The sequence below is a fragment of the Danio aesculapii genome, chromosome 12 (genome assembly GCF_903798145.1).
Source record: "Danio aesculapii chromosome 12, fDanAes4.1, whole genome shotgun sequence".
Classification (NCBI taxonomy): domain Eukaryota; kingdom Metazoa; phylum Chordata; class Actinopteri; order Cypriniformes; family Danionidae; genus Danio; species Danio aesculapii.
In genome coordinates this window covers 49,943,668-49,971,195 of record NC_079446.1, presented here as the reverse complement: position 1 = coordinate 49,971,195, position 27,528 = coordinate 49,943,668, and the positions used below count along the sequence as shown (strand labels likewise).

Genomic DNA, 27,528 nt, shown 5'->3' with positions numbered 1-27,528 from the left:
AGCATTTATAGTCATTTTATTGTGGTGAAAGAAAGGCCCCGGAGGTTCATCATGTGCACAGACCGTCAAACTGCAGTATGAGAAATGACATCTTTTATGATTCTAGCATTTATCAGAAACTAATATAACAGAACTATGACAGTCGTGATCCTGCGATTAATCTACGATGATATGAAACTAGTTTCCGGCCATTTATTTTTCCTGTCAGTGGTGATGATCATCTTCTATGGCTGTTCGTAGAAGAACCATTTGTCAGCTAGAGAGATAGAGAGAGAGAGAGAGAGAGAGAGAGAGAGAGAGAGAGAGGAGTTTTTATTTATTTATTTATTTTTTTTACTTCACATTTTTAGTATATTTTTACAAAAATCAATCTAAAATCTAATTATATTATATGTATATTACATTATATGTCAAATTATATATATATATATATATAAATGTATATATATGTGTATGTGTGTGTATATATGTGTGTGTGTGTGTATGTATGTATATGTATGTATATATATATATATATATATATATATATATATATATATATATATATATATATATATATATATATATGTATATATATATATGTATGTATATGTATATATATATATATATATGTATATGTATATATATATATATATATATATATATATATATATATATATATATATATATATATGTGTATATGTATGTATGTATGTATGTATGTATGTATGTATGTGTATATATATATATATATGTATGTATATGTATATTTATATGTATATTTATATATATATATAAAAGGAAAAAAATTAATTCAATAAAATGACATAAAATAAATGACTAAATAAATATAAAATAAATAAATGAATACATAAAACACTAAATAAATCAGCTTATTCATTTATTTATTAAACAATAAAAAGATGCTGAAACGTCTGACCTGAGCTGGGAATGGGCTCTGGGTCACCATAAGGGTCAGTCTGAGGAGAAATAAAAGGAGATTTATAGAAAATAAACAACATTTAAGACACAAATCTGTGTGATTTATGTAGCTTTACACTTCAGTTCAACAGACGGAGAGATTTCTACACGCTCTCTGGTTTTCTAGAGCAAATATCAGTCAGAAATACAGCAGTGTGTGTTTCTGGAGAAGCTCAATGCATATATTCAATTGTTTTGAAAAGATCCATTAAATACGTTTTTAAGCCCATTGGCAACATTTTCTGCTTGTTTTAGCAAAACATACGTGTGTCTGAGAGCAAAAGGAGGTGAGTGTGTGTGCGCATGAGTGAGTGAGTGACTGGCACTGATGGAAACACTCACTGTATGGACGATGGCTTCAGCCTGGCCAGCAGAGCAGTGATAGGGATTGTCACACACACTGGTGTTCATACTGCAACACACACACACACACACACACACACACACACACACAGAGAGAGAGAGAGATGGTCAGATTGTGATTCTCCTCACTGTATCTGCAGATCAGCCAGAGCTGATTCTGTGAACCACACACACATTTGTAGTCACTTGTACATTCATAAACCCACTCAACCACACACATACACGCATTCACACTCGCACTCATACTCATGCATGCACACTCATACACACATACGCATGCACACACAAACACAGACTCACACTCATACACATGCACGCACAAACACGCATATACAGACACACACACACTCATTCACTCCACGCACACATTCACTCTCCCTCTTTCTCACAATCATTCACTTTCTCACACTCATTCACACACGCTCACTCATAAAAACACACACACACACACTTACTGACTGACACACACACACACACACACACTCTCTCTCTCTCTCTCGCGCGCACGCGCGCACACTTGATCTGAGCATGTATAACTAAGCTGGAGATATCAGGATGCAGAGTTTGATCAGCAGTGTGTGAGTGTGTGATCATATTTATGCATCAGTCTACAGTAAAGCAGAAGCAATACAGTCAAGTGCTCGATCTGCTGTCCTCAAGTGTATATTAAAGGAAAACTCAACACTGCCTGCAGGTTTTGGAGCAGGTAGAGTTGAGGCTTCATTTCTGTTCAAGTCTTTTTGATTTTAGAATTTCAAAACAAGTTATGATCAGTTTGTTTTTACTAAATGCCACTTTGGCCATTAAAATAAATAATTAAATTGGTCTTAAACTCTATTTAATTACCTTTAATTTGTTTTTGTTTGTTTAAATAATATTTTTATTTTACTCAAGTAATTTAATTTTGATTCAATACCGCTTAAAATCCTTATAAATCTCTATAACAATCCTTATAATCCTCTCGATAATACTTATAAATCTCTAAATAAAAATTATTTAATTTAACCTATTAGTTTTATCTAAAAAACATTAACACAAACATTTTTAAAAATGTATGGTTCAAAACACACACACACACACACACACACACACACATGCACACGCACGCACACACAATAAATTTTTATAATTCATCTTTTGTGAATTAATTTATACAAATCTGTTGAATTTATTTACACTATGGCAACTGTATTATTTCTTCACAAATAACTGTAATTTAAATAAAATGAATACAATTTAGTTACAGTAGCTACTTAATTTGTAGCTAATTATACAACTGTTAATTAGACTGTTCTTATTTTATTTTGTAGACGTTATTTTGTTTTAAAAATGCACAACATAGTGTGTACACACTCACTGGCCACTTTATTAGGTACACCTGTCCAACTGCTTGTTAATGAAATGTCTAATCAGCCAATCACACGGCAGCAGCTCAATGCATTTAGGCATGTAGACATGTTCAAGACGATCTGCTGCAGTTCAGAGCGAGCATCAGAATGGGGAAGAAAGGGGATTTAATTGACTTTGAACGTGGCATGGTGGTTGGTGCCAGACGGGCTGCTCTGAGTATTTCAGAAACTGCTGATCTACTGGGATTTTCACGCACAACCATCTCTAGGGTTTACAGAGAATGGTCCGACAAAGAGGAAATATCCAGTGAGCGGCAGAATTTGGCCTCAACAATTTGAAATCATGGATTCATCCTGCCTTGTATCAGCGGTTCAGGCTGCTGGTGGTGGTGTAATGGTGTGGGGGAGATTTTCTTGGCACACTTTGGGTCCATTAGTACCAACTGAGCATGGTGTCAACACCACAGCCTACCTGAGTATTGTTGCTGACCATGTCCATCCCTTTATGAGCACAGTGTCTCCATCTTCTGATGGCTACTTCCAGCAGGATAACGCACCATGTCATAAAGCACCAACCATCTCAGACTGGTTTCTTGAACATGACAATGAGTTCACTGTACTCAAATGGCCTCCACAGTCACCAGAGCTCAATCCAATAGAGCACCTTTGGGATGTGGTGACAAATCTGCAGCAACTGTGTGATGCTATCATGTCAATATGGAGCAAAATCTCTGAGGAATATTTCCAGTAGCTTGTTGAATCTCTGACATGAAGGATTAGGGCAGTTCTGATGGCAAAAGGGAGTCCGACCCGGTACTAGTAAAGTGTACCTAATAAAGTGGCCAGTGAGTGTATATTCTCCAATTTAAAAGTGAAATCCTGCAGAGAAACAGGACACTGTTTAAATTGGAACAAAAATAAAGTTAACTTTTGTTTAAAACTAGAAAAAAATATTAGTTCAGGAAATAAAATCAATTTATCTTAATTATTTATTTTTTCCCCTCGGAACAACAAGAGTTACTAACAAAAACATGTTTACATACTTCTACTGGAGAACAAGATGTGGAAAAAGCACCGAGTACAGCTGTATTTATGGATGTTTGTGTTTTATGTAGCTTTAGTTATCCCGTCTGCAGAGCTCTCTGTGCCTCTGCTGAAGCTTTAATAATAATAAATGTGTTTATTGCTGGAGTTTGTGTATTCCAGCAGAATCTCTCAGACAGCAGCTTTATTGAAGAGGACGTGTTTGTTTCTCTGATCCTGCACTTATTATTGCACAACACTCGCTGTAGTGTTTGCATTTATTTCTGAAGCTCTTTCACGACATCTGCGTGTGCGTGTGTTCAGCATGTGAATGAGGAAACATGTCAAACACAGACTCTCGTTCAGAGCTGTATGTGTATTATTATTGTTATTATTATTATTATTATATGTGGAGTTACAGCTGGATTGTTGTGGTGTTTTTCTCACCAGCTGAGCTCTCCAGCGTCTGTTTTCTTGCAGATTAGAGCTTTCCAGAAGCTGTGAGTGTCCTTCACTGTTTTAATGGCGAAGTCCTGCAGAGCAGAAATCAGAAAGGCATTTTAAAACAAACATATAAAATTGTGTGTGTGTGTGTGTGTGTGTGTGTGTGTGTGTGTATACTGTATGTTTATGTAGATGGATGGATGGATATTTGATAGATGTATAGATAGATATTTGGATGGATTAATATTCATATGGATATTTAGATGGAAAAATATTCCAATGGATAGATAAATGGACGGATTACAATTGATAGATATTTGGATGGATGGATGGATAATTGATATTTGGATGAATGGATGGATAATAGATGGATGGATAGATGTATGGATATTCAGATGGAAAATTATTCCTATGGATGGATGGATAATACATGGATTGATGGATGGATATATTTAGATGGATGAATAGTCAGATGGATATATGGATATTTAGATGGAAAATCATTCGGATAGATAGAGGCACGGATGGATGGATTAATGATAGATATTTGATTGGATGGATGGATGTATATTTGGATAGATGGGTGGATGGATGGATGTATGGATTGATTAATGAATATTCAGATGGATATGGATATTTATATGGAAAAATATTGCGATGGATGGTTATAGATATTTGGGTAGATGGATGGATGTATATGGATATTTGGATGGATGAATATTCAGATGGATACGGATATTTAGATGAAAAATTATTTGGATAGATAGATAGATAGATAGATGGATGGATAGTTTATTGATAGATATTTGATTGGATGGATGGATGGATGGATGTATATTTGGATCTATGGATGGATGGATATTTTATGGATGGAAGAATACTCGGATGGATATATGGATATTAAGGTGTAAAAATATTTAGATTGATGGATGAATGGATAATTGATAAACATTTTAATGGATGGATGTATATTTTGATGGAAGGATGGGCGGATTGATATTTGAATGGATGGATGGATGGATGGATGGATGGTGGATATCTGGATGGATGGATAAATATTTGGATGTATCGATGAATATTCGGATGGACATGGATATTTGAATGGAAAAATTCTGATAGATATTTGGTAGATATTTGGATGGATGGATGGATATTTGGGTGAATGGATGGATGGATTGATGAATATTCAGATGGATATGGGTATTTATATGGAAAATATTACGATGGATAGATATAGATATTTGGATGGATGGATGGATGGATATTTGGATAGATGGATGAATATTCAGATGGATATGGATATTCAGACGGAAAAACATTGTGATGGATGGATAATTGATGGATATGGATGTATATTTTGGTGGATGGATGAATATTCGGATGGATTTATACATATTTAGATGTAGAAGAAGTGTTTAGAAGAAGTGTATTCTGCTTAAGGCTGCTTTTATTTATTCAAAAATACAGTAAGAATTGTTATTTTGAAATATTTTTATTAATTTAAATAATGTTCTTATATAATTAAGATCTATTCCTGTATATATATATACATACACAGTTGTTAAAAATAATTTTTATTTATAATAATAATTGTTTTCTTTGTCAAATATTTCCCAAATGATGTTGAACAGATTCAGGAATTTCTCACAGTATTTCCTCTAATATTTGTTCTTCTGGAGAAAGTCTTACTTGTTTTATTTCGGCTAGAATAAAATCAGTTTTTAATTGTTTTAAAGCCATTTTAAGGTCAATATTATTAGCCCCCTTCAGCAATATTAGTGTTGGATTGTCTCCAGAACAAACCACTGTTATACAAATGACTTGCCTAATTACCCTAACTTTACCCTAATTACCCTAGTGAAGCCTTTAAATGTCACTTTAATCTGAACACTAGTGTCTTGAAGAATATCTAGATTGCTTTGTAAAGCAACAATTTTATATTGAATTATTAAATGTACTAGAAGTGCTTACTTTAAAGCAAAGAGAACATGTTTAGAATATATTTAATGTTTACGGACAATTTAGCTTACCCAGTTCACCTATACCACATGTATTTGGACTTGTGGGAGAAACTGGAGCACCTGGAGGAAACCAACACTGGGAGAACATGCAAACTCCACACAGAAACGCCAATTTAATATATATGGTATATTTAAAAAATAGACATTTTATATGAATGTTTTAAATAAGACGACCAATTGAAATGTTCGGTTTATATGAGTATAATCTTATAGCTGTTTTTAATGTATTTTTCAACATATGTAAACAAAGCATGTGTAATAAAACACTTTTAAAGGCTATATTTAATTACATATTTAATCAAATTAATTTGATGTAAAACTCAAACAAATATATCCAACATTTCAAAACCAAGCATTTAAAATATCTGACAATAACGCACTTCTGTTGACGTCCCCTAATTAAATGTGATGATACTGCTCGACTGAATGAACACAAGTGAAGCTGGCTCTTTACGTTGTTCTCGAGTGTGTGAAAGGTGAGCGGCTGCTGAATATTCAGTTTCTCCGTCTGGATAATCTCAGATCTGTCAGTGTGTGATCAGAGGATCTGCAGTCGCCTTTATAAAATCACATGCTTGACTTCAGTTTCCGCACTGAGAGGAGCTCTTCATTATCAGCCCTGAGGAGATAAGAGAGTGTGTGTGCGCATGTGTGTAATATATATATATAGGTATGAGTCATATCAGCATGTGAATGTGTGTGCGTGTGTTTGTCTTTGTGTGTGTTAATGTGTACCTGTGTGTAATGTATGAATTAACATGCTTATGTGTGCATGCGTGTCTTTGTGTGTCTGTGGGTGTGTGTTTGTGTGTATGTCTATCTGTATTTGTGTCTGTGTGTCTGTTTTCACACTGAAACAGTTTTGTGTGTGTGTATGTGTACCTGTGTTTTAGTATGTATGAATGCGCTTGTGTACGAGCAATTTTGTATGTGTGTGTGTGTGTGTGTCTGTTTATGTGTGTCCATTTCTGTGTGTGTGTGTGTGTGTGTCTGTATGCATATGTGTGTATGTATGTTTGTGTGCATGTCAGTGTGCATGCATGTATGCGTGTGTGTCTGTGCAAATCTGTGTGTCTATCAGTATGTGTTTCTGTGCGTGTATTTGTGTGTGAATGTGTGTATATGCGTGTGTGTGTGTGTGTGTGTGTGTGAATGGGTTCATTTGTGTGTCTGCAAATCTGTGTGTGTGTGTGTGTGTGTCTGTATGCATGTGTGTGTATGTATGTTTGTGTGCATGTCAGTGTGCATGCATGTATGCGTGTGTGTCTGTGCAAATCTGTGTGTCTATTAGTATTTGTTTCTGTGCGTGTATTTGTGTGTGAATGTGTGTATATGCGTGTGTGTGTGTGTGTGTGTGTGTGTGTGTGTGAATGGGTTCATTTGTGTGTCTGCAAATCTGTGTGTGTGTGTGTGTGTGTGTGTGTGTATAAATGTTTGTGTGTGTGTGTGTGTGTGTTTGTTTGTTTGTGTGTGTGTGCATATGTGTGTGTTCATTTGTGTATCTGTGAATGTGTGCGTGTGTCAGTTAGGCTTGTGCCGGTATTCGGTAATGCGATAAATCACGGTAATGAATATGCACGATATTGTTATCGCGGGCACTTCAAAATACCGTGAAAAATAATAGATCCGAATTTATATTCTTAGAACGCGCCTTAACTTATTTTCCATCAACCGCTTGAAGAAACACTGCGTATATGCTGCGCAGAACTGATGCGCACTCTGATGTAAACAATCCCCACATGTAGAAGCCCTGTGTGCGCGGCGCCGCTGCCACCGCGCTATAATCCTCACACGAAGGGGTGGACTTGCCATCTGGCAGACCGGGCAATTTCCCGGTGGGCCGACGTACTTTTTGGGCCGGGCTGATCATCGTCTTATGATTTGATCGGCCCATAAAAGGCTTAGCAGCCTATCGTTTTTTTCTGCCTTATGGATTGACGCTGCTGTGATCTGTGACTCTCTGAAAGTAGATGCTTTTTTTCCCGGACAGACAGACTGGGCCGGCCCATGTGACACTGTGCAGCCCATTGGCTCTTTTCGGTATTGACATTGGGCTGGCCCAATCACAAACTCCTATTTTGGACTCCGTGTGAGCGTGCGTCGTCTGTGTGTATTTGTCAAAATAGTCGAGAGTCAGAGAGAAGAAACGCAAGGGAGGCGCAGAGAAATCGCGGGAAATACACCGGCGTTTCATTTAGCGATTCTGAAAAGTTCTCTGTTCATTCTAGTACACGGCTAAAAACGCAAATCACGTGACCACACACTCTCTGTCCAGAGCTGCAGCCACTAGTTCAGCGGGTAAGGATAAACCCCAGGTGAGAGTATAGTGCATGTCAGACAGTTCATCTGCTGGATGATCTCATCTCACTATAGTTGTTAAACGTGATATTGAATTCATCTTGTTGTCTCTATCTAACAATTCTTATGTCTTTTGAATCACTTGTTCTCAGTTAACTGTTTTGGCTGAGTGCAAAGATAAGCTAATATATTAATTTATGTAACCACATACACTGATTCTGCACATTGACTGATTGCTTACCTTTATCGTTTAAATTTAATGTACGTTATACTGTTATAATGGCCATTATTGGTTATTAAAACTGATATTCTGCAAAAGAGACAGTGTAAATCAAATATCAAAATGAAACAAATTTGACTTATATTATGTTTTGATTGTTTAGATAGTGAAACAGCAAGCAGGATGAGGTGAAAGGTTAAAATGTAACACTGTTCCCTTTGAAGATTTACCCATGCATTAGCAGGCAGTTTTTGTTCTGTTTATTATTGAATATAGGCTGAGTGAATAGTGTATTGAATAAGCTAAATTGACTGTAGTGTATGAGTGTGTGTGAATGAGTGTGTATGGGTGATTTCCAATATTGGGTTGTGGCTGGAAAGGCATCTGCTGCATAAAACATGCTGGAATAGTTGGCAGTTCATTCCACGATTGCTGATCGAAGACGGTTTCCCTTTGCACATTCACTTTGATATAATTGCTCAAGTTTACTTTTATATTGTGTATTGTTTTATTTTATACTTATTTGTATTTAAATGTTTGAAGTACTTTTAGTTAATTAAAAAGTTATTAAAGTTACTAAGTTGATGAAACTGAAGTTTCTCTAGTAAAATCACAATATCGTGATAATACCGTATACCGTGATAAAAGCTCAATCAATTAATCGCAGCATGGAAATGTGATACCGGCACATGCCTAGTGTCAGTGTGTGTATGTGTGTGTTCATTTGTGTGTGTGTGTTTGTGTGTGTGTGTTTGTGCGTGTGTGTGTATGTGTGTGTTCATTTGTGTATCTGTGAATGTGTGTGTATGTGTGTGTCCATTTGTGTATCTGGGAATTTGTATGTGTTTGTGCGTGTGTGTGTATGTGTGTGTGTATGTGTGTGTCCATTTGTGAATCTGGGAATTTGTATGTGTGTGTGTGTGTGTGTATATATGTTTGTGTGTCTGTGTCTGTATGAATGCTTGTGTGTGTGTCAGTGTATATGTGTGTGTGTGTGTGTGTTCATTTGTGTCTGCAAATCTGTGTGTGTGTTCATTTGTGCGTCCGTGTGTGTGTTCACCCTGCTCTGGAACTCTCCACTGAATCCGAACTGGTTTTCTGGTTTCCCGTCTGGAACTTTATACCTGCGGAACCAGTCCAGCGTGGCCTCCAGGTATCCGGGCTTCAGTCGACGAATGTCCTCGATGTCTGAGAACCACACACACACACACACACACATTCCCATGTGTAGTAGATTAAATATAAATGCAGATAGATCTGACTGCTGTAGTGTCTCACACACACACACACGCACGCACGCACGCACGCACGCACGCACGCACACACACACACACACACACACACACACACAGAGAGAGAGCTCTGACCACTGTAGTATCATATACACACACACTCCCTCATGTAGCAAGAGCTCTGACCTCTATTGTCATACACACAGAGCTCTGACCGCTGTAGTGCCACACACACACACACACACACACACACACACACAGAGCTCTGACCACTGTATTGTCCAGCCTCGGGGTCTTCTGTGTTTATGACCAGAACCTTCCAGTCTGTTTCTCCTTCATCTATTAGAGCCAGAGTCCCCAACACCTTCACCTGGATGACCTGACCACGACTGCACACCTGAACACACACGCACACGCACACGCACACACACACACACATACAGTAGATTGACTTGCACAGATACACTCCATTGAAGTCTGTGAGACAGTCACACCTGAGCAGTGCACGCTCCTTCATTCTCCATATGAAGCGTCTGTAAGCTGCTATGATTGAGAAGCCTTTTATATAAGCATTACATACATTTCAGTAGTTCAGCTCTCTCCTTCTGTCATTTCATTCTTATTACACACAAGTCCTTTCTCAGATTTGTTTTGTGTTATTTTTATGTTTGTATTGTTTGAGTTTTTACCTAAATCTGCTTCAATTCCATCTCAACAGCTCCATTAGAAAGATTATAACCAGGAAAAACAAGACCGTGTGTTCAATACTTTACCGTGTGTGTGTGTGTGAGAGAGAGATCAGTGTCTGTAGTTTTACTTTACTGCCAATGTCACAGATATCGATGGGGTCGTTGTCTCCGCAGCAGCCTGTATCTCCATCCCGGTGGCCCGGATCCTCCCACGTCTGAAATAATCACATGCCCATATTCAATACTACAGTTCATTCATTCACTTTCCTTCAGCTTAGTCCCTTATCAGGGGTCGCCACAGCGGAATGAACCGCCAACTGTTTCAGCATATGTTTTACACAGCGGATGCCCTTCCAGCTGCAACCCAGTACTGGGAAACACCCATACACACTCATTCACACACACACTCGTACTCTACGGCCAATTTAGTTGATCAATTCCCCTATAGCGCATGTGTTTGGACTGTGGTGGAAACCGGAGCACCCGGAGGAAACCCACACCAACACGGGGAGAACATGCAAACTCCACACAGAAACACCAACTGACCCAGCTGGGACTTGAACCAGCGACCTTCTTCTTCAGCAGGCCTCCATGCTAATCACTGTGCCACCCAATATATTGTGATGAGATGATGCCAACCATCGAAGACAACACACACACACACACACACACACACACACGTGCACTTAATTAAACATCTACATATAAACATCACCTATATACTATATAACTGGGGGTGGCACGGTGGCTCAGTGGTTAGCACTGTGGTCTAACAGCAAGAAGGTCGCTGGTTCAGATCCCAGCTGGGTCAGTGTGTGTTTCTGTGTGGAGTTTGCATGTTCTCCCCGTGTTGGTGTGGGTTTCCTCCGGATGCTCTGGATTCCCTCACAGTCCAAACACATGCGCTATAGGAGAATTGATCAACTAAATTGGCCGTAGTGTATGGGTGTTTCCCAGTACTGCGTTGCAGCTGAAAGGACATCCACTGTGTAAAAAATCTGCTGGAATAGTTGGCGGTTCATTTCGCTGTGGCGACCCCTGATAAATAGGGGACTATGCTTATATATAATAACTGTAACTAATGACTAATAGCTTTTAACAGTTAATAGTTACTAATGAAGTTATGGTAATTAATAACCTTATCTTGTCTGATTTAGATTGTAATGCAGTAATATGCACCTTTAATTTTGATTTATTTATTTTCAAACAGAAATATCATACATAAAATATCATTAACAATAAATACATTTCAACATGGTGGAAAATGGAGCGGGAGTCTATTACTTCAGCTTATTTCTTCCTGTACTGATCTCTACTGTTTACATGAAACATATTTCATCCTTTTGGCATCTTTGACATTATATGTTTGATTCCACTTGTACCTTTACATTTTATAACAGACCCAAAGAAAAAAAGATGCATAGTACTGCAAATAGCCAATAATTAATATTTCATCATAAAAAATCAGACCTTTCTCATTAATCCTTCAATCATCTTCATCATTATATTCCTTTAATAATATATATTTACACAACTCTTTAAATTGATTAATATCCTGACATTGTTTGAGAGTCAGATCTAGACTGTTCCATAGTTTCACACCACAGTCAGACATACACAAACTTTAGGAGGTTGAAAACAAGAACAACTTTAAAATGTTTGAGTTCTTCTCTCAGAGAAGACCTTTTTGCAAAAGAGACTACACTGTAAAAATACCTGTAAATTAGCAGTTTTCTGTGTTTTATGATCATGTTTTTATTGTTTGCCCATTAATTTTTGCTTTTGAATTGCATTATTTTGACCTTAAAAAATTATTTTTAAAAGTGACTTTTCTGCATGTGTAATAGTGTGCAGTGCTATATTGTGTGTGTTGGTGTTGTATATTACACTACAGAAACCTACTAATAAACTACAGCACATTTTCTGCTATTTTACAGACTTATTTCTCTAGATATTATTTATTATACATTATATTATTATTTCAAACAACTAAAATGTCAATAAAAGTCCCTCTGTTAAACTGTAGAAATGAATTTTCAACATCAGAAGTGGACAGAGCAGAGCTCAACATCCCATAATAAACCAAACCATTCTGTATAATGCAGCACAACTGTTTATTTACTGACCTCCCCATACACAACACCTTTTCAGATTTAGGCTGTAATGTAATACTGTGCACATTTATTGTTCTGCTTTGGAACAATAGTCATTATAAACAGTTCTATACAAGTAATCTGAAAGAGACTGAACCTGAGGAATTGCTCCGTAGTTCCAGATGTAGCCTTTATGAGGAAACACGTTACTGACGTATCGCAGGTTTCCCTTCTTCACGTCCTGCTTCAGCGGATTTAGGGCGTCTTTAGTTGCGATCTGCAGAAAACAGAGCGATGTGTCAGGATTTAAAAGACATTCATAAGAGTTTGGAAGCATTTAAGTGTGAAATGATGAGGAATTGAATTTTTTTTTGGTGAACATTTCATCAAATATTATTAGCCCCCTTCAGCAATATTAGTTTTGCATCGTCTCCAGAACAAACCACTGTTATACAATGATTTGCCTAATTACCCTAACTTTACCCTAATTAACCTAGTTAAGCCTTTAAATGTCACTTTAAGCTGAATACTAGTGTCTTGGAGAATATCACTGAAAACCCTAATGTTGTCTTTACTTAAACAATTAAGTTGACTGAACATAACTTAAAATTTTGCATTTTGGTCCTATCACTTAAAAATATGAGCTAATTTAACTTATGTACAATGAAATTGCATAAACTTAAGATTTCAAGTGTAGTGAGCTCAAAATTAGAATTAATCCTTTGAAAAAAAGAGGTAATTTTCACAACTGTAGTCTTGACTGTAAAATTCTAATATGTGCAACCTTTTAAGTGCAAGGTCTTTTTTTAAATCAGAAAACAAATGGCTTCAGGTATAACTATTCATCATAATGTGAATAAATTGTTACTTATTTTTTTGTTTAATATTTATTTAAACATTTTTTCATAGTATATTATTACACACATGCATATATATTACCCTGTCGGTTTTTAAGACTATATTTAAATTGTTAGTACTAAGTTTGTTGAACTGAACAATTTAAGTATAATCTACTTAAGTACTAAGTTTGGTGAACTGAAAATTTAAGTATTGTCTACTAAACCGACAAGTTACATAAACTTAAATATGCAAGTTTTGGGAGACTCCATTACTCAATTAAATTGAGGCAACGAATTTACTCAATTAATTTAGTTCAGTCAACTTATTAGGGTTTTCAGAGTAGGCCTGTATATGATCTTTGTAAGTACTGTCAAATGAATTATTGCATTCAAAAAAGTTTGTACATATATCTGTATTGAAATTTTTTTTATAACGTGCCGCCTTTTCTTCCGTTTTTCAGCAAATTTCTTAAACGTTCCACCCCCCCCCCCCTTTTTTTTTTTAAACAAAAACTTTTTCCTACACTGTAAAACCCAATAGGTTAAGGTAACTCAAACCGTTTGAGGAAACCGATTGCAACAAACCATTTCAGTAAAAAAAACGAATCCTAATGAGTACTGTGAACTTATTCCATTTGAGTAAATAAAGCAATTTGAGCACAGTAAAACCCAATAAATGAAGAGAACTCAAAACAACTGAGTACTGTAAAACCCAATAAGTTAAGGCAACTCAAATGGTTTGTTGCAATCGGTTTCCTCAAACGGTTTGAGTTAAAAAGCAAATCTGTATGAGTACTGTGAACTTACTCCATTTAAGTTGAAGCAATGAGGTATTTAATTAACTCATTACCTTCAACACTGAGTTCAAAACTCTTTTCAAATGAGTAGAATTAACTTTCAGTACATTTTGAGTTAACTACACTCAATTCATTTGATAAAGTTTACTGTTGGGTTTTACGGTGTAGTCAAATATTATGACAATGATAAAATAAATCAGTTATTAGAGATGAGTTATTAAAACTATTATGTTTAGAAATGTGTTGAGAAAATCTGCTCTCTGTTAAACAGAAATTGGGTAAAATATATACTGGGGGGCGAATAATTCGGACTTGAACTGTATGTGGAATTATATCATTTAGCATGCGTTCAACATAAATGTAGGCTGAAGCATGCATTTCCAATGAGCCTGTGCTAATAAAACTGTTCAGAAAACACGGTTGTTTGTTTGTTGTTCAGGATTATGTGCTTCAGAAGCTCTCTTAAACATGCTTGATTGGTTAATGACTGTTTTCTTCATAGAGTGCATCAAAACCGCTTGCTAAATGAATCCTTCAAGAGCAGTGTAATGAATGTAAAGCGCACGCAAATGAGTGCAAAGCTGCTGATGTACAGTGTATGATGTGTGAAAACGGCTCTTTCAGAAGCAGAACTTTGAGTTTAATCAGGCCAGTCCTGCTGAGCTCCTGAGAGACGCTTCCTTCATTCCCCTTTCATTAGAATTCCTGGAATGACTATATTTAGTTAAGTGTGAACTCCAACAAAAGAGTCTCCGCCTGCTTTTTCTGTGAATGAAATCCATTGCATGTAATAAGCTTGAATTTTAGTGTGTGTGTGTGGGTGTGTGTGGGTGGTTTTAAACATGTGTCTTTTACTTAATTGTTAAAAAACATCCGTAAATGATCAGTTTTCCATATTTTTGTGCTTCATGTTTTTATTTTTTCCCATTTATTACTGCGTTTGAGTTGCATTATGGGATGTTGATCTTTCTTCCAACACCTTTTAACCATGATATGTTCAGAAAATACAATTTTGCAATGTGTGCAGTGCTATATTGTGTGTGTTGGTGTTGTATATTACGCTATAGAAACCTTGTAATAAACTGCAGTGCATTTTCTATTATTTCACAGACTTATTTCTCTAGATATTAGCTATTTCTTAAACATATTATTATTTCTAACCAATAAAATGTCGCTAAAAGTCACTTTATTAAACTTTAGAGTTAAATTTTCAACATCAAAAGTGGACAGAGCGGAGATCAACATCCCATAATGCAATTCACCACCACAAATAAACACATAAGACTTCAGAAACAGAAAATATTCCTAAAAGTATACAGATTTTTTTTTTGCGGTGTGTTTCTCTTACCTCCATTTTTGTATTTGTCCATCTAGGAACTTCGACAACAGCATTAAAGATGTTCTGGAGGAGGAAAGAGGTTCGGTGAGTTTGATCAAGACTGTTTTGCTAGCATTGATTAAAGCAAAGTGTTAACTCCTGACTTCAGAGCATGCACATACATGCAGTTTCATTAACAATAATTAGCATTCATTAAAGGCAGACAGTACACTACTATACTCTTAATTTATATTGTTTAGCTTATTAAAGGAATGAGATGCTTTTGTTGCTGGGTGAAAATAAGCGAAACCACCACAAACGGATGTGTGAAACAAAAATAATAATTAATTAATCAATGATATGAAACAATGATTATATTTAGAATGAAATTAAATTTCAATTCAATCCATGTTTATTTTTATTGTGCTTTTACAATGTAGACTGTGTCAAACACAAAACTTCTAGTAGATTGAAACTGTGTGAGTCCAGTGTTCAGAGTTCAGATCAGTTCAGTGTGGTTTAATATTCACTGCTGAGAATCCAAACACTGAAGAGCAAATCCATCCATGTGCAGCTCCACAAGTCCCAAACCAAGCAAGCCAGTGGAGGAACAAACTTCACCAATTGACCAAAGTGAAGGAAAAAAAACCTGGAGAGAAACCAGGCTCAGTTGGGCACAACCATTTCTCCTCTGGCCAAACTTCTTGTGAAGACAGAGCTGCGGTCTAGGCGCCAGAGGCTGGAGAACGCTGGACGTCCATCATGGAGAAGCTGCTGGTGTGAGTAGGTCACTGGCGGGTGTTCAGTCTGGCCCATGAGATCAATGCAGAGACTCGTCTGTCACTGGGGTCTCACAGTCTTATGCTCGCCACTCTTCCATGACCACCACAGCAGCTGCTCTGGATACAGCCTGGTCCAGGATTATGGATGCCTCTAGAAGTCCTCTATGGTTGCCATCATATAAATATTAGATAAATCAAGCAAAAAAAAAAACAGGAGTGTTGCCAAATCATAGATATAAATATAACAAAACAATGTAACTGAACCCCACTGAACTAATGATCCAAAGAAAAATGTAGAACCAAAACAGTAATCTTTAGAGGTTTTTGGGTTTGGGGAAATTCAGGGACATTAAATTAAAAAAGGCTTAAAAAATATTAAAATAATAATAATAACAATTATATATATTTTTTAAATAAAATAAATAATAAAAGTAAATAAATAAATAAATTGTGATTAAAAATGCATAAATAAATGCTAGAACAAGTACATATAAATAGTAAGAACTGTAATAAGACCAATGATCATTATAAAATGCTAAATAATGCTATAAGTAATGTATGAATACTGTAATTTGTTAATTTAACTTAATAGAAGCAAAAAATTTTATTATAAAAAAAGTTTTCAGGATTTTATGCAAAAAAACAAAACAAAACTCAAAAATAGGTTGGCTGAAATAAAAAAATAAAGAAATGAATAATAAATAAGGTCTATCATGGCAAAGATAAAAGAAATCATTCATTAGTCATTAGACGTTGTTAAAATTATTTTGTTTAGAAATGTGTTGAAAAAAGTTCCTTTCATTAAACAGAAATTGGGGAAAAATATACAAGAGGGCGAATAATCCTGACGTCAAATATATATATTTATAACCAGTGATGAAAAGTAACACATTAGAAATACTCAAATGACTGGAATTGAGTAGTTTTTCTCAGGAATTGTAATTTACTAAGTAGTTTTATAAATGTGTACTTTTACTTTCCCTTAGTGCTGTATCGGTATATTTACTCCACTACTTTCCTTCAACCTGCAAACACTATTACTTCTCATCTATGGGGATTAGAAAAATCAGTCCTGCGAGTTCAATCAAATCCCACATAGAAGGTAAATCACATCATACTGAACTACCTTAAGACATGGGTGATTTATAAATGCAGCAAACTGCTTAGAAGCATTCAAAGTGTCCAAGAAGATGTCCAAAATCTTTACACGCATTGACCCAGAGACTGTTTAGATGCATATCACTGATGAGAAGATGACGGATGTTTACTGTATGACAACCGAAATGGCCTTAAACACCCAGCAGGCACAAGACGTCAACATGACGTCAGATTGACATTATACCCCAAAGTTGTGGGGACGTTGCATTTTGTTTGGAAATAAAAATCAGATTGACGTCAGAACTCAATGCCAGACTGAAGTCAATGTCTAACCTAAAATCATCCAAGTATCAACGTCTAATGATGTTACAGCTTGATGTTGTGTGGATGTTACCACTATGACGTCTATCAGGCGTGGAAATTTGGTTGCCATTCCTGACGAATAAATGTCAGTATTTGAGATCAATATGACACTGGTTAAAGATGTTGGCTTGATGTTTTGATCGCTTTCCAACACAACCTAAAATCAACCAAATATCAACGTCATTTGACGTTGTTTAATGGACATCAAAATAACACCGTCCTTAGACACCGGCTAAACTTAATTTTGGTCAACTGACCAAAACAAACTAAATCTAACCTAATATTAACGTCTTATGACGTTGAGTGCCTGCTGGGCAATAACTAAATGCACTACAGAATGTTACGTTTACACACATCCACAAATTACATGTAAATCATCGGCTGTAATACTCACTACTCTTGAGTTCTTCTGAAAGGTCTACTTTTTACTCATACTTTGAGTAATATTTACTACAGATACTTTTACTCTACTTGCACTACATTTGTAGGCCAGTAGTGGTACTTTAACTTAAGTATGAGTTTTCAATACTCTTTCCACCACTGTTTATATATTAGGACTTCAAATTTTAAATAACAGAGGCATTTTATTTGATCTGTTTTCATCTGATGTGCAAAAAGTATTTCCCTCAAGTTCTCTCTACCGACTCTACGTGATCACATATTTGTACAGTTGAATTAGAGAGTGACGTATGTATTCCAGCTCAATTTCCTCAGCTGTTATTTCTCTGAGTACATGATCCTGCATAATGAGCCACTCTGCGTTTATTTATACTGAACAAATCCACTGCGATCTCAAGCGGAGAAATCTATTCCCATAATTCACCTGACATATTAATGGCATTATGAGCTCCAGAACCATAATCATCGGAGAATGAATCTAATTATGTGTAATACGCACACACACACACACACACACACACATACACACATACACGCATACATACATTCACAGCAGCGGAGAAAGAGAAATATTATATTATAGTTTATGAATAGTAGTTTGAGATATATTGTACGGTTAAGACTAATTTATTTGAGTTTGTTGTAAACATGTTGGTTATTTTGGGTCATCAGGTCCAGATCAAAGCTTCATGTTTGGGTTTGTTTTTAATTACAGACTGATTCACCATCCAAAATATGTGACTAAATATGAATAATTCAGTAGTGACCACACATGAACTAATATTGCCTAATATTGTAGTGATTGGCAGACATGAATAAATAAAAATAACAAGATATTTAGTTGTGTAAATTGCTTCCTTGTCCTCATTTGTAAGTTGCTTTGGATAAAAGCGTCTGCTAAATGACTAAATGTAAATTTAAAAGAAGAAAACATCTGACATACTGTCTGAAAAGTTACACCCCTGGCTATTAAAATTGCAGAAGATTCTGATAAACACAGACAATGATATTTGGTTGCTATGGTGTTCCAGATGGTTGCTAAGTAGTTGTTGGTTAGTTGCTGTATTATTTTGTTGTTTAGTTGCTACAATGTTACAGGTTGTTGCCATGCTGTTGTTGGTATGCAGTTGCTACAATGTTTCAAATAGTTGCCAGGCCATTGCTACAGTATGCAGTTGCTACAATGTTTCAGATGGTTGCCCGGCCATTGCTACAGTATGCAGTTGCTACAATGTTTCAGATGGTTGTCAGGCTGTTGCTACAGTATGCAGTTGCTACAATGTTTCAGATGGTTTTCAGGCTGTTGCTATATCGTTGCTACAATGTTTCAGATGGTTGTCAGGCTGTTGCTACAGTATGCAGTTGCTACAATGTTTCAGATGGTTATCAGGTTGTTGCTACAGTATGCAGTTGCTACAATGTTTCAGATGGTTGTCAGGCTGTTGCTACAGTATGCAGTTGCTACAATGTTTCAGATGGTTTTCAGGCTGTTGCTATATCGTTGCTACAATGTTTCAGATGGTTGTCAGGCTGTTGCTACAGTATGCAGTTGCTGCAATGTTTCAGATGGTTGTCAGGCTGTTGCTACAGTATGCAGTTGCCACAATGTTTCAGATGGTTATCAGGTTGTTGCTACAGTATGCAGTTGCTACAATGTTTCAGATGGTTGTCAGGCTGTTGCTACAGTATGCAGTTGCTACAATGTTTCAGATGGTTTTCAGGCTGTTGCTATATCGTTGCTACAATGTTTCAGATGGTTGTCAGGCTGTTGCTACAGTATGCAGTTGCTGCAATGTTTCAGATGGTTGTCAGGCTGTTGCTACAGTATGCAGTTGCTACAATGTTTCAGATGGTTATCAGGTTGTTGCTACAGTATGCAGTTGCTACAATGTTTCAGATGGTTGTCAGGCTATTGCTACAGTATGCAGTTGCTACAATGTTTCAGATGGTTGACAGGCTGTTGCAATGCTGCTGCTATACAGTGCTCCATATGGTTGCCAGGCTGTTGCTAGTTAGTTGCTACAATGTTCCAGATGGTTGCCAGACTGTTGCTATGCAGTTGCTATAAAATATTCCAGATGGTTTCCAGGCTGTTGCTATGTAATTGCTACAGTGTTTCAGATGGTTGCCAGGCTTTTGCTACAGTATGGAGTTGTTACAATGTTCCAGATAGTTGCCAGGCTGTTTCTATACAGTTGCTAGAAATACAGATGGTTGCCAGGCTGTTGCCATGCAGTTGCTACCAAGTTCCAGATGGTTGTCAATCTGCTGCCATGCAGTTGTTACAATGTTCCAGATGGTTGCCAGGCTGTTGCTTTGCAGTTGCTACAATGTTCCAGATGGTTGCCAGGCTGTTGCTATGCAGTTGCTACAGTGTTCCAAATGGTTGCCAGACTGTTGCTATGCACTTGCTATACAATGTTCCAGATGGTTGCCAGACTGTTGCTATGCAGTTGCTACAATGTTTCAGATGGTTGCCAGGCTTTTGCTACAGTATGGAGTTGTTACAATGTTCTAGATAGTTGCCAGGCTGTTTCTATGCAGTTGCTAGAAATTCAGATGGTTGCCAGGCTGTTGCTATGCAGTTGCTACAGTGTTCCAAATGGTTGCAAGACTGTTGCTATGTACTTGCTATACAATGTTCCAGATGGTTGCCAGACTGTTGCTATGCAGTTGCTACAATGTTTCAGATGGTTGCCAGGCTTTTGCTACAGTATGGAGTTGTTACAATGTTCCAGATAGTTGCCAGGCTGTTTCTATGCAGTTGCTAGAAATACAGATGGTTGCCAGGCTGTTGCTATGCAGTTGCTACCAAGTTCCAGATGGTTGTCAATCTGCTGCCATGCAGTTGTTACAATGTTCCAGATGGTTGCCAGGCTGTTGCTTTGCAGTTGCTACAATGTTCCAGATGGTTGCCAGGCTGTTGCTATGCAGTTGCTACAGTGTTCCAAATGGTTGCCAGACTGTTGCTATGCACTTGCTATACAATGTTCCATATGGTTTCCAGGCTGTTGCTATGCACTTGCTATATTGTTTTAGATTCTTGAGTAAGCAGTTGCTAGGGTGTGTTTGTGGAGGCACATGTATCTAAAACACAGCATGCTTTTGTCTAACTGCTACTCTTTTCATTTAATCGCTGAATACATAATACATGTACTTAATTTTAAGCCAAACAGATTACTCAATTTTTTAAAGGAAACAAGTGACTTTTTACAGTGTACTGATCGATATAAGAAGCATTTGTCTGCCGTTCATGGAAAGTGCTTGGATTTTAATGGAAATATGTTTCTGAATGATGCATCTCAGGTGATCATTGAAGAGTGAAATCAGTCTGTGTTTCCTCAGTACATGCTGAGAGCTGAAGGAGAAAGTTTGGCAGTGGAAATAATAAATAAATGATGATTGACGTGTGCCGTACCTCTGTCTCGTTGGCGTAGATGGGGATATCATGGAAAGGAGATATATATTTCCCCTCCGCGTTTTCTGTGAGGAGAGATAAAAGAGCTTTTCAACACCTCTTACTGTTTTCTACAATAGCCAGAGGTGAAGGAGAGTTTCATCATTTTCTGGCGTCTGACAGTCAGAGCAGCAGGCTTTATTGTCATGATTGAACTCAAGACAGAATTCATTATGCGAAACACATATGGGTTCAGCTGAAAAACACGTTTAGGTTTAACAGAAAGCAGATTTTCTCCACCATACGTCATGGTTCGTCACGCAGCAACAACTGTTTCTTCCTTCTGTTTCTGAAAGCAGCAGATGCTGAACACTTCATCTGTTTGTGTGTGTGTGTGTGTGTGTGTGTGTGTGTGTGTGTGGACTATGATGACAGAAAATGGCTAAATATACCTGTGTATAAATAGAGCAGCATTCAGAGATGATTTTTCTCCTCATGTAACATCCGCTAAAGTTTGTAACATTTATAAAATAGTTTGTTTGTGTAGCTTAAGGAAGTATATATATATATATATATATATATATATATATATATATATATATATATATATATATATATATATATATATATATATATATATATATATATATATATATATATATATATATATATACATATACATACACAAACACAAAACAGGAGTGGTTCATTCCATTGTGGCAAACCCTGATAAATAAGGGACTAAGCGGAAGGAAAACGAATGAATGATAGAGGAAAATGAGTATTAAACACGTCACCATTTTTCTCAGAAAGCATATTTCTAAAGGTGCCGTTGCCTAAAATTTTTCTCTGGATGTTGATAACAACCAAAGAAATCCATATATGCAAAAAAAACAACCCTAATTAGTTTACAAATGAAGTTCTGCGTAATAAAATGAAATGACACAAGGAAAAAGTATTGAACAGATGAAGGAAGGAAGGTGTAGTTCGGCAGTGAAAGCCCAGACAGCAGCTGAAATGTAGTTCTTCAGCAATCCCCTGCCCTTCTTCAGTGTAAATGAATATCAGCTGCTTCAGTCCAACATCTACATTATGTATATATAAATAAGTATACTGTATGTATATGTATATGTTGGACTGAAGCAGCTGATATATATATATATATATATATATATATATATATTTCTTTATTTAACCAGATAAAAACCCATTGAGATCAAGATATTATTAACAAGGGTGACCTGGCCAAGAGGTCCGTGACACACCACTTATGAAAAATAAATAAATAAATAAATAAAAAGTTAAGATACTATAAAAAAATACGGTTTAGTTGTTCAGCTATACCACATTACAATATGTTAAAAACACATTCATTGAGAAATGGACTGTTGTTGTTTGTTATAAGGAATAGAGCAAAAATATTTGATTGGGATGAGCTCAGATATTTTTAGTTCAGACTGAAGAGTATTCTAGGATGAGGGTCGGCATAACTAAAGGCTCGCCTCCCTATTTCAGTTTGAACACGAGGAACAGTCAAATGATAAGATTCACTTGACTTTAGACTTATGAAGAAGGGAAATTGGGTATAAAGGCACTAGACTTAGAAGAGGCTTGTAGACCAGAGTTATCAAGTGGGTGTACCGTCTTACATTCAGAGACGGCCACTCAGCTTTGGCGTACAGTTCAGTACAGTACAGTACAGTTTGGCCCATTCCCAATTCTACTGTTAATGTTAATGTTGTTTTCATATGATGAATATGGCCATGGTATAAATGTGCAGTATAGTTACGATCTTATTGCCACATTATATCATAATGATAACATGATATTTGCCTTTAGTGATTTTCTGAGGATAAATGCCAAAATATAATGCAACTGGAATAACTACAGCAGTCACGATCGTCTGATCACGTGAAGCAAGAGCTCACGATAACATATGATGATGTGTGCAGGTGCTGTAGTGCTGTCCCATCTCTTAGAGGTACATTATGAAGCCCTTCCCCTTCACACTCTGTTTGAAGAACCAAGGGGAAGGGGTAGGGGGTACAAAAATAGAGTTGGGATTGGGCCTTAGTCTCTGACAGCCTGTAACAAATCTCCGAGCACTGTGAAAAACAGAGTTTAAAGGCTGAAGACGTTTGGTTGAAGCGTTCGTAAATAAAACATCACAATAGTCAATCAATGGTAAAAATATTGGAGAAACCAAATGTTTACGAGCTTTAAGAGAAAAGCAGGATGCATTTCGATAGTAAAACCCAAGCTTAACTCTGTTTAAGTGTTTTCAAACCAAATTTGCTCGGTGTGCTTTGAAGGAAGGCTCCTGATCGAGTAAAAGGCCTAAATACTTATAGCTGGACACTCAATTTATTCGTTCACCTTGGGCAGTGGTAATTAAACATTAGCAGGGGTATGAAGATGAAACCAGGGTGGACATTTCAGCAAGACAATGATCCAAAACGCAGCCAAGCAGACTCTCAGATGCTTTCAGAGAAAGAAAACCAAGCTGTAGAATAGCCTGGCCTATCACCTGATCCGGACCCAATATAAAATACAGAATAAAGCTCAGATTTGATAGACGAGACTCACAGAAGCATCAAGATTCTGATACTCTGTTGAAGTCTGTGAGAAACTCACACCTGAGCAACGCAGGAAGCTTCATTCTCCATATGAGAGACATCTTTAAGCTGCAGCACCAAAAAAGCCTTTAATATAAAGTGAATATATTTCAGTAGTTCAGCTCTTTCTCCTTCTGTCATTTCATTCCTATTACACAGATCTCATTTTTCAGAGTTTTCTGTTTTGTTTTATTTTTATGTTTGCATTGTTTGAGTTGTACCAAAATCTGCTTCAATTCCATCTCAACAGCTCCTTTAGAAAAAAAATTCCCATGAAGAAACATGACAATATGTTCAATATTTATTTCCCCGCTGTACATTCATTAGAGGCATGAAAAGTCTTTGATACAGTATATCTGCCGTGGTCAGGATCACTTCAGTTCAACCTATTACACGAACACACACAAACTTAAAGCTATTAAAGAAACCAACGAGTGGAAAGTGAGATTGGACTTACAGATGGATTTTTAATTAAAACATTGTTTACATGACTTGTTCTGTTCGCGTTTGGAGTGCAGATGAGCATGAATATCTGCTGAAAACATTAGATTAAAGCTTCATGAAAGATGCCAGATAGTAAAGTTTGCATCAATTAAAAAGTATAATTCAAACACTGCAAAAATACTTTTCTTACTTCGAGTTTTGGTCTTGTTTTGAGTCTAAAAATACTTAAAACAAGAAGCATTTTCTTGACAAATATAATATAATAAATATATAGAGTGTTTTCAGAAATAAGAAGTCACACTGACAAGGGCACATGGCTCAAACGCTTGTTTCTTTTCTCTTGTTTTTTCTTTTCTCCTGTGATTTATTGAATGCATTATTGAGTGCACACCTTCATTGGTACTTGTGATTTGAAGAAATTTGCTCACAGCACAAAACACATATGGGGTGCGTTTCCAATAACCATCGTTAGAGAAACTGAGGTTGCAAGTTCAGTCGTTACAAACATAGTTCATTAATTTGGCGTTTCCTAAATCCATAGTTCCAACGAACATTGGCAAACTTGTATGCTTGCTACTACACCTCTGGAGCTGTAGTTGGAAACATAGTTCCTGGCTGTGTTCTATTCCCAGTTATCCCCCCTATACCCTATTCATTTAGAACATTACAATTAGATTATTTAATAAAATATATATATATAAAATTATTAAAATTACTAATTTAATTATTATAACGGTTTTTTAAATAATTCTTAAAGTCATCTCTCTTAGGTGTAATTTGCTTTCAAAGTATTTTTACAGTTCAGCTTTAGCGATCTTCATGTTTACAATTGCGCTCCCTTTGCAGTGCACTATGAAAACATTGATGTCATTTTGAACAGCCATGGCTCATGATGAAAGCTATAGGTGACCTATTATTGAAAAGCGTAATTTACGTTACGTCTCCAAAGCTTGTGAAAACAAAAAACATAGCATACAAAAATGCTTTTAATTTCATTCATTCATTCATTTTCTTTTTGGCTTAGTCCCTTTATTAATCAGGGGTCGCCACAGTGGAATGAACCGCCAACTTATCCAGCATAAGTTTTACGCAGCGGATCCCCTTCCAGCTGCAACCCATCACTGGAAAACAGCCATACACACTCAATCACACTCATACACTATGGTCAATTTAAGCTTACCCAATTCACCTGTACCACATGTGTTTGGACTGTGGGGGAAACCGGAGCACCCGGAGGAAACCCACGCCAACACAGGGAGAACATGCAAACTCCACACAGAAATGGCAACTGACCCAGCCGAGGCTTGAACCGGCGACCTTCTTGCTGTGAGGCGACAGCACTACCTACTGCGCCACTCTGTCGCTTAATAATAATAAAAATAATTATAATCATTCATTCATTCATTTTCTTTTCAGATTAGTCCCTTTATTAATCTGGGGTTGCCACAGCGGAATGAACCGCCAACTCATCCAGCATATGTTTTACGCAGCGGATGCCCTTCCAGCCGCAACCCATCACTGGGAAACCCATACACACTCATTCACACACATACATCCAACCCAGGCTCATTCTGAAAATGTAGTCCCGAGGACGTTTCTGGAGACCGCGAAAATGTCCCGGGAGGTTTGTATTTTAGCAGTTTTTGGTTTTCGCGAATCCGCGAGAGGCCGCTGTGTGCGCCTTTTTGGCTTCTCGGACGTCTCCCGCAGGGGGCTCGCGCCCGCGCTGTTCTCGCGTGAACCCACCAGAGGCCGCTGTCTGTCTGTCCGACTGGCTGAATGACTGACTGGGCGACCGGCCAATCGGCCGGCCGACCCACCCTCCTCCTTCCCTGAACCCAACCAATTTTACCGATCGACCCGCCCGCCCTAAACCCAACCAACGATTTACAAAAGCCGTTCTGAAAAAGAAAAGCCCTCGTCCGATTTTTTTTTTTTTTTTTTTTTTCTGTTATTTATTTATTTATTTATTTTTTTACCATGTTTTCGATTTGACCACACTCTCACCCTGTTATGAACCTCTTTGCTTTATTTCTTGGATTCTGTTTTAGTCTTACCTGATTTCTGGAACCGCTCTTCCCCGCACTCGAACCCACTCATTGTAGTCAGCTCCTCCCTGCGTCTCGAGTCCGCCGACGCACAGGACGAGCTAACCGGACAAACTGGTTGCGGCGGGAAAGCCCTCCACACGAAGGTAAGCGGTCAGCTGGCAAGCGCTAAAAGGAACGGCCCCACAGCGTTCGCTTATAAAACGAAATGCAGCCATACGTACCTCCGGCTACATAATTCGCAGTCTCCAGAAACATCCTCGGGACTACGTTTTCAGAATGAGCCTGGGTTGTATGTAAACACCATGCAAACACAGGGAGAACATGCAAACTCCTCACAGAAACACCAACTGACCTAGCCGAGGCTCGAACTGTGTTTTTTAAATGCGTGTGCGTTTAAAACAATATAATATACACAAAGAAATGGAGTTCTTCTCTAAAGAAGTAGTTCCTCCACCCTGTTTAGAGCATCATTATGGGCGTTTTACATTATAACTAACGTAGTTCAACTGATGGATCAGCGACAGAGAAACTACTGTTATGGGAAACACTGGTCACTACAAACAACAAACACAGACACACACAGATACAAACACCCACAGACGTATACAAACACACACACTCTTACTGAAGTAGACTCTGTATTGGGGTGTGTTTTCTCGACCTCTCTCCTCCACGCTGTAACTCATGCTGTCTGTAGTGTGTGTGTGATGAGTTCAGACTGATGAACGGCTGC

At 37.2% G+C, this 27,528-nt stretch overlaps 1 protein-coding gene across 1 annotated transcript; it reads right to left on the bottom strand.

The window, feature by feature from the left end:
* Window positions 1-156: 156 nt before the first annotated feature.
* On the bottom strand, window positions 157-27,481 carry ppa1a (inorganic pyrophosphatase 1a). Its single transcript, XM_056469743.1, has 11 exons — window positions 27,421-27,481; window positions 21,707-21,771; window positions 15,677-15,730; window positions 12,850-12,969; window positions 10,728-10,814; window positions 10,181-10,307; window positions 9,739-9,866; window positions 4,143-4,228; window positions 1,303-1,372; window positions 920-959; window positions 157-256 (listed from the first exon to the last, which is right to left on the bottom strand). The coding sequence occupies exons 1-11, from the start codon at window positions 27,479-27,481 to the stop codon at window positions 225-227; spliced, it is 870 nt and encodes a 289-aa protein (XP_056325718.1). The 3' UTR covers window positions 157-224.
* Between the last annotated feature and the right edge of the window lie 47 nt (window positions 27,482-27,528).

Bases quoted from the DNA above. Each gene is read 5' to 3' on its own strand.
- ppa1a (XM_056469743.1), bottom strand. From the start codon at position 27,481: ATGAGTTACAGCGTGGAGGAGAGAGGTCGAGAAAACACACCCCAATAC. The intron at 10,815-12,849 runs GTTCAGTCTCTT...TGATTATTTCAG, and splicing joins ACTACGGAGCAATTCCTCAG to ACGTGGGAGGATCCGGGCCA. The intron at 1,373-4,142 runs GTGAGAAAAACA...TGTGTGTTGCAG, and splicing joins GACGCTGGAGAGCTCAGCTG to TATGAACACCAGTGTGTGTG.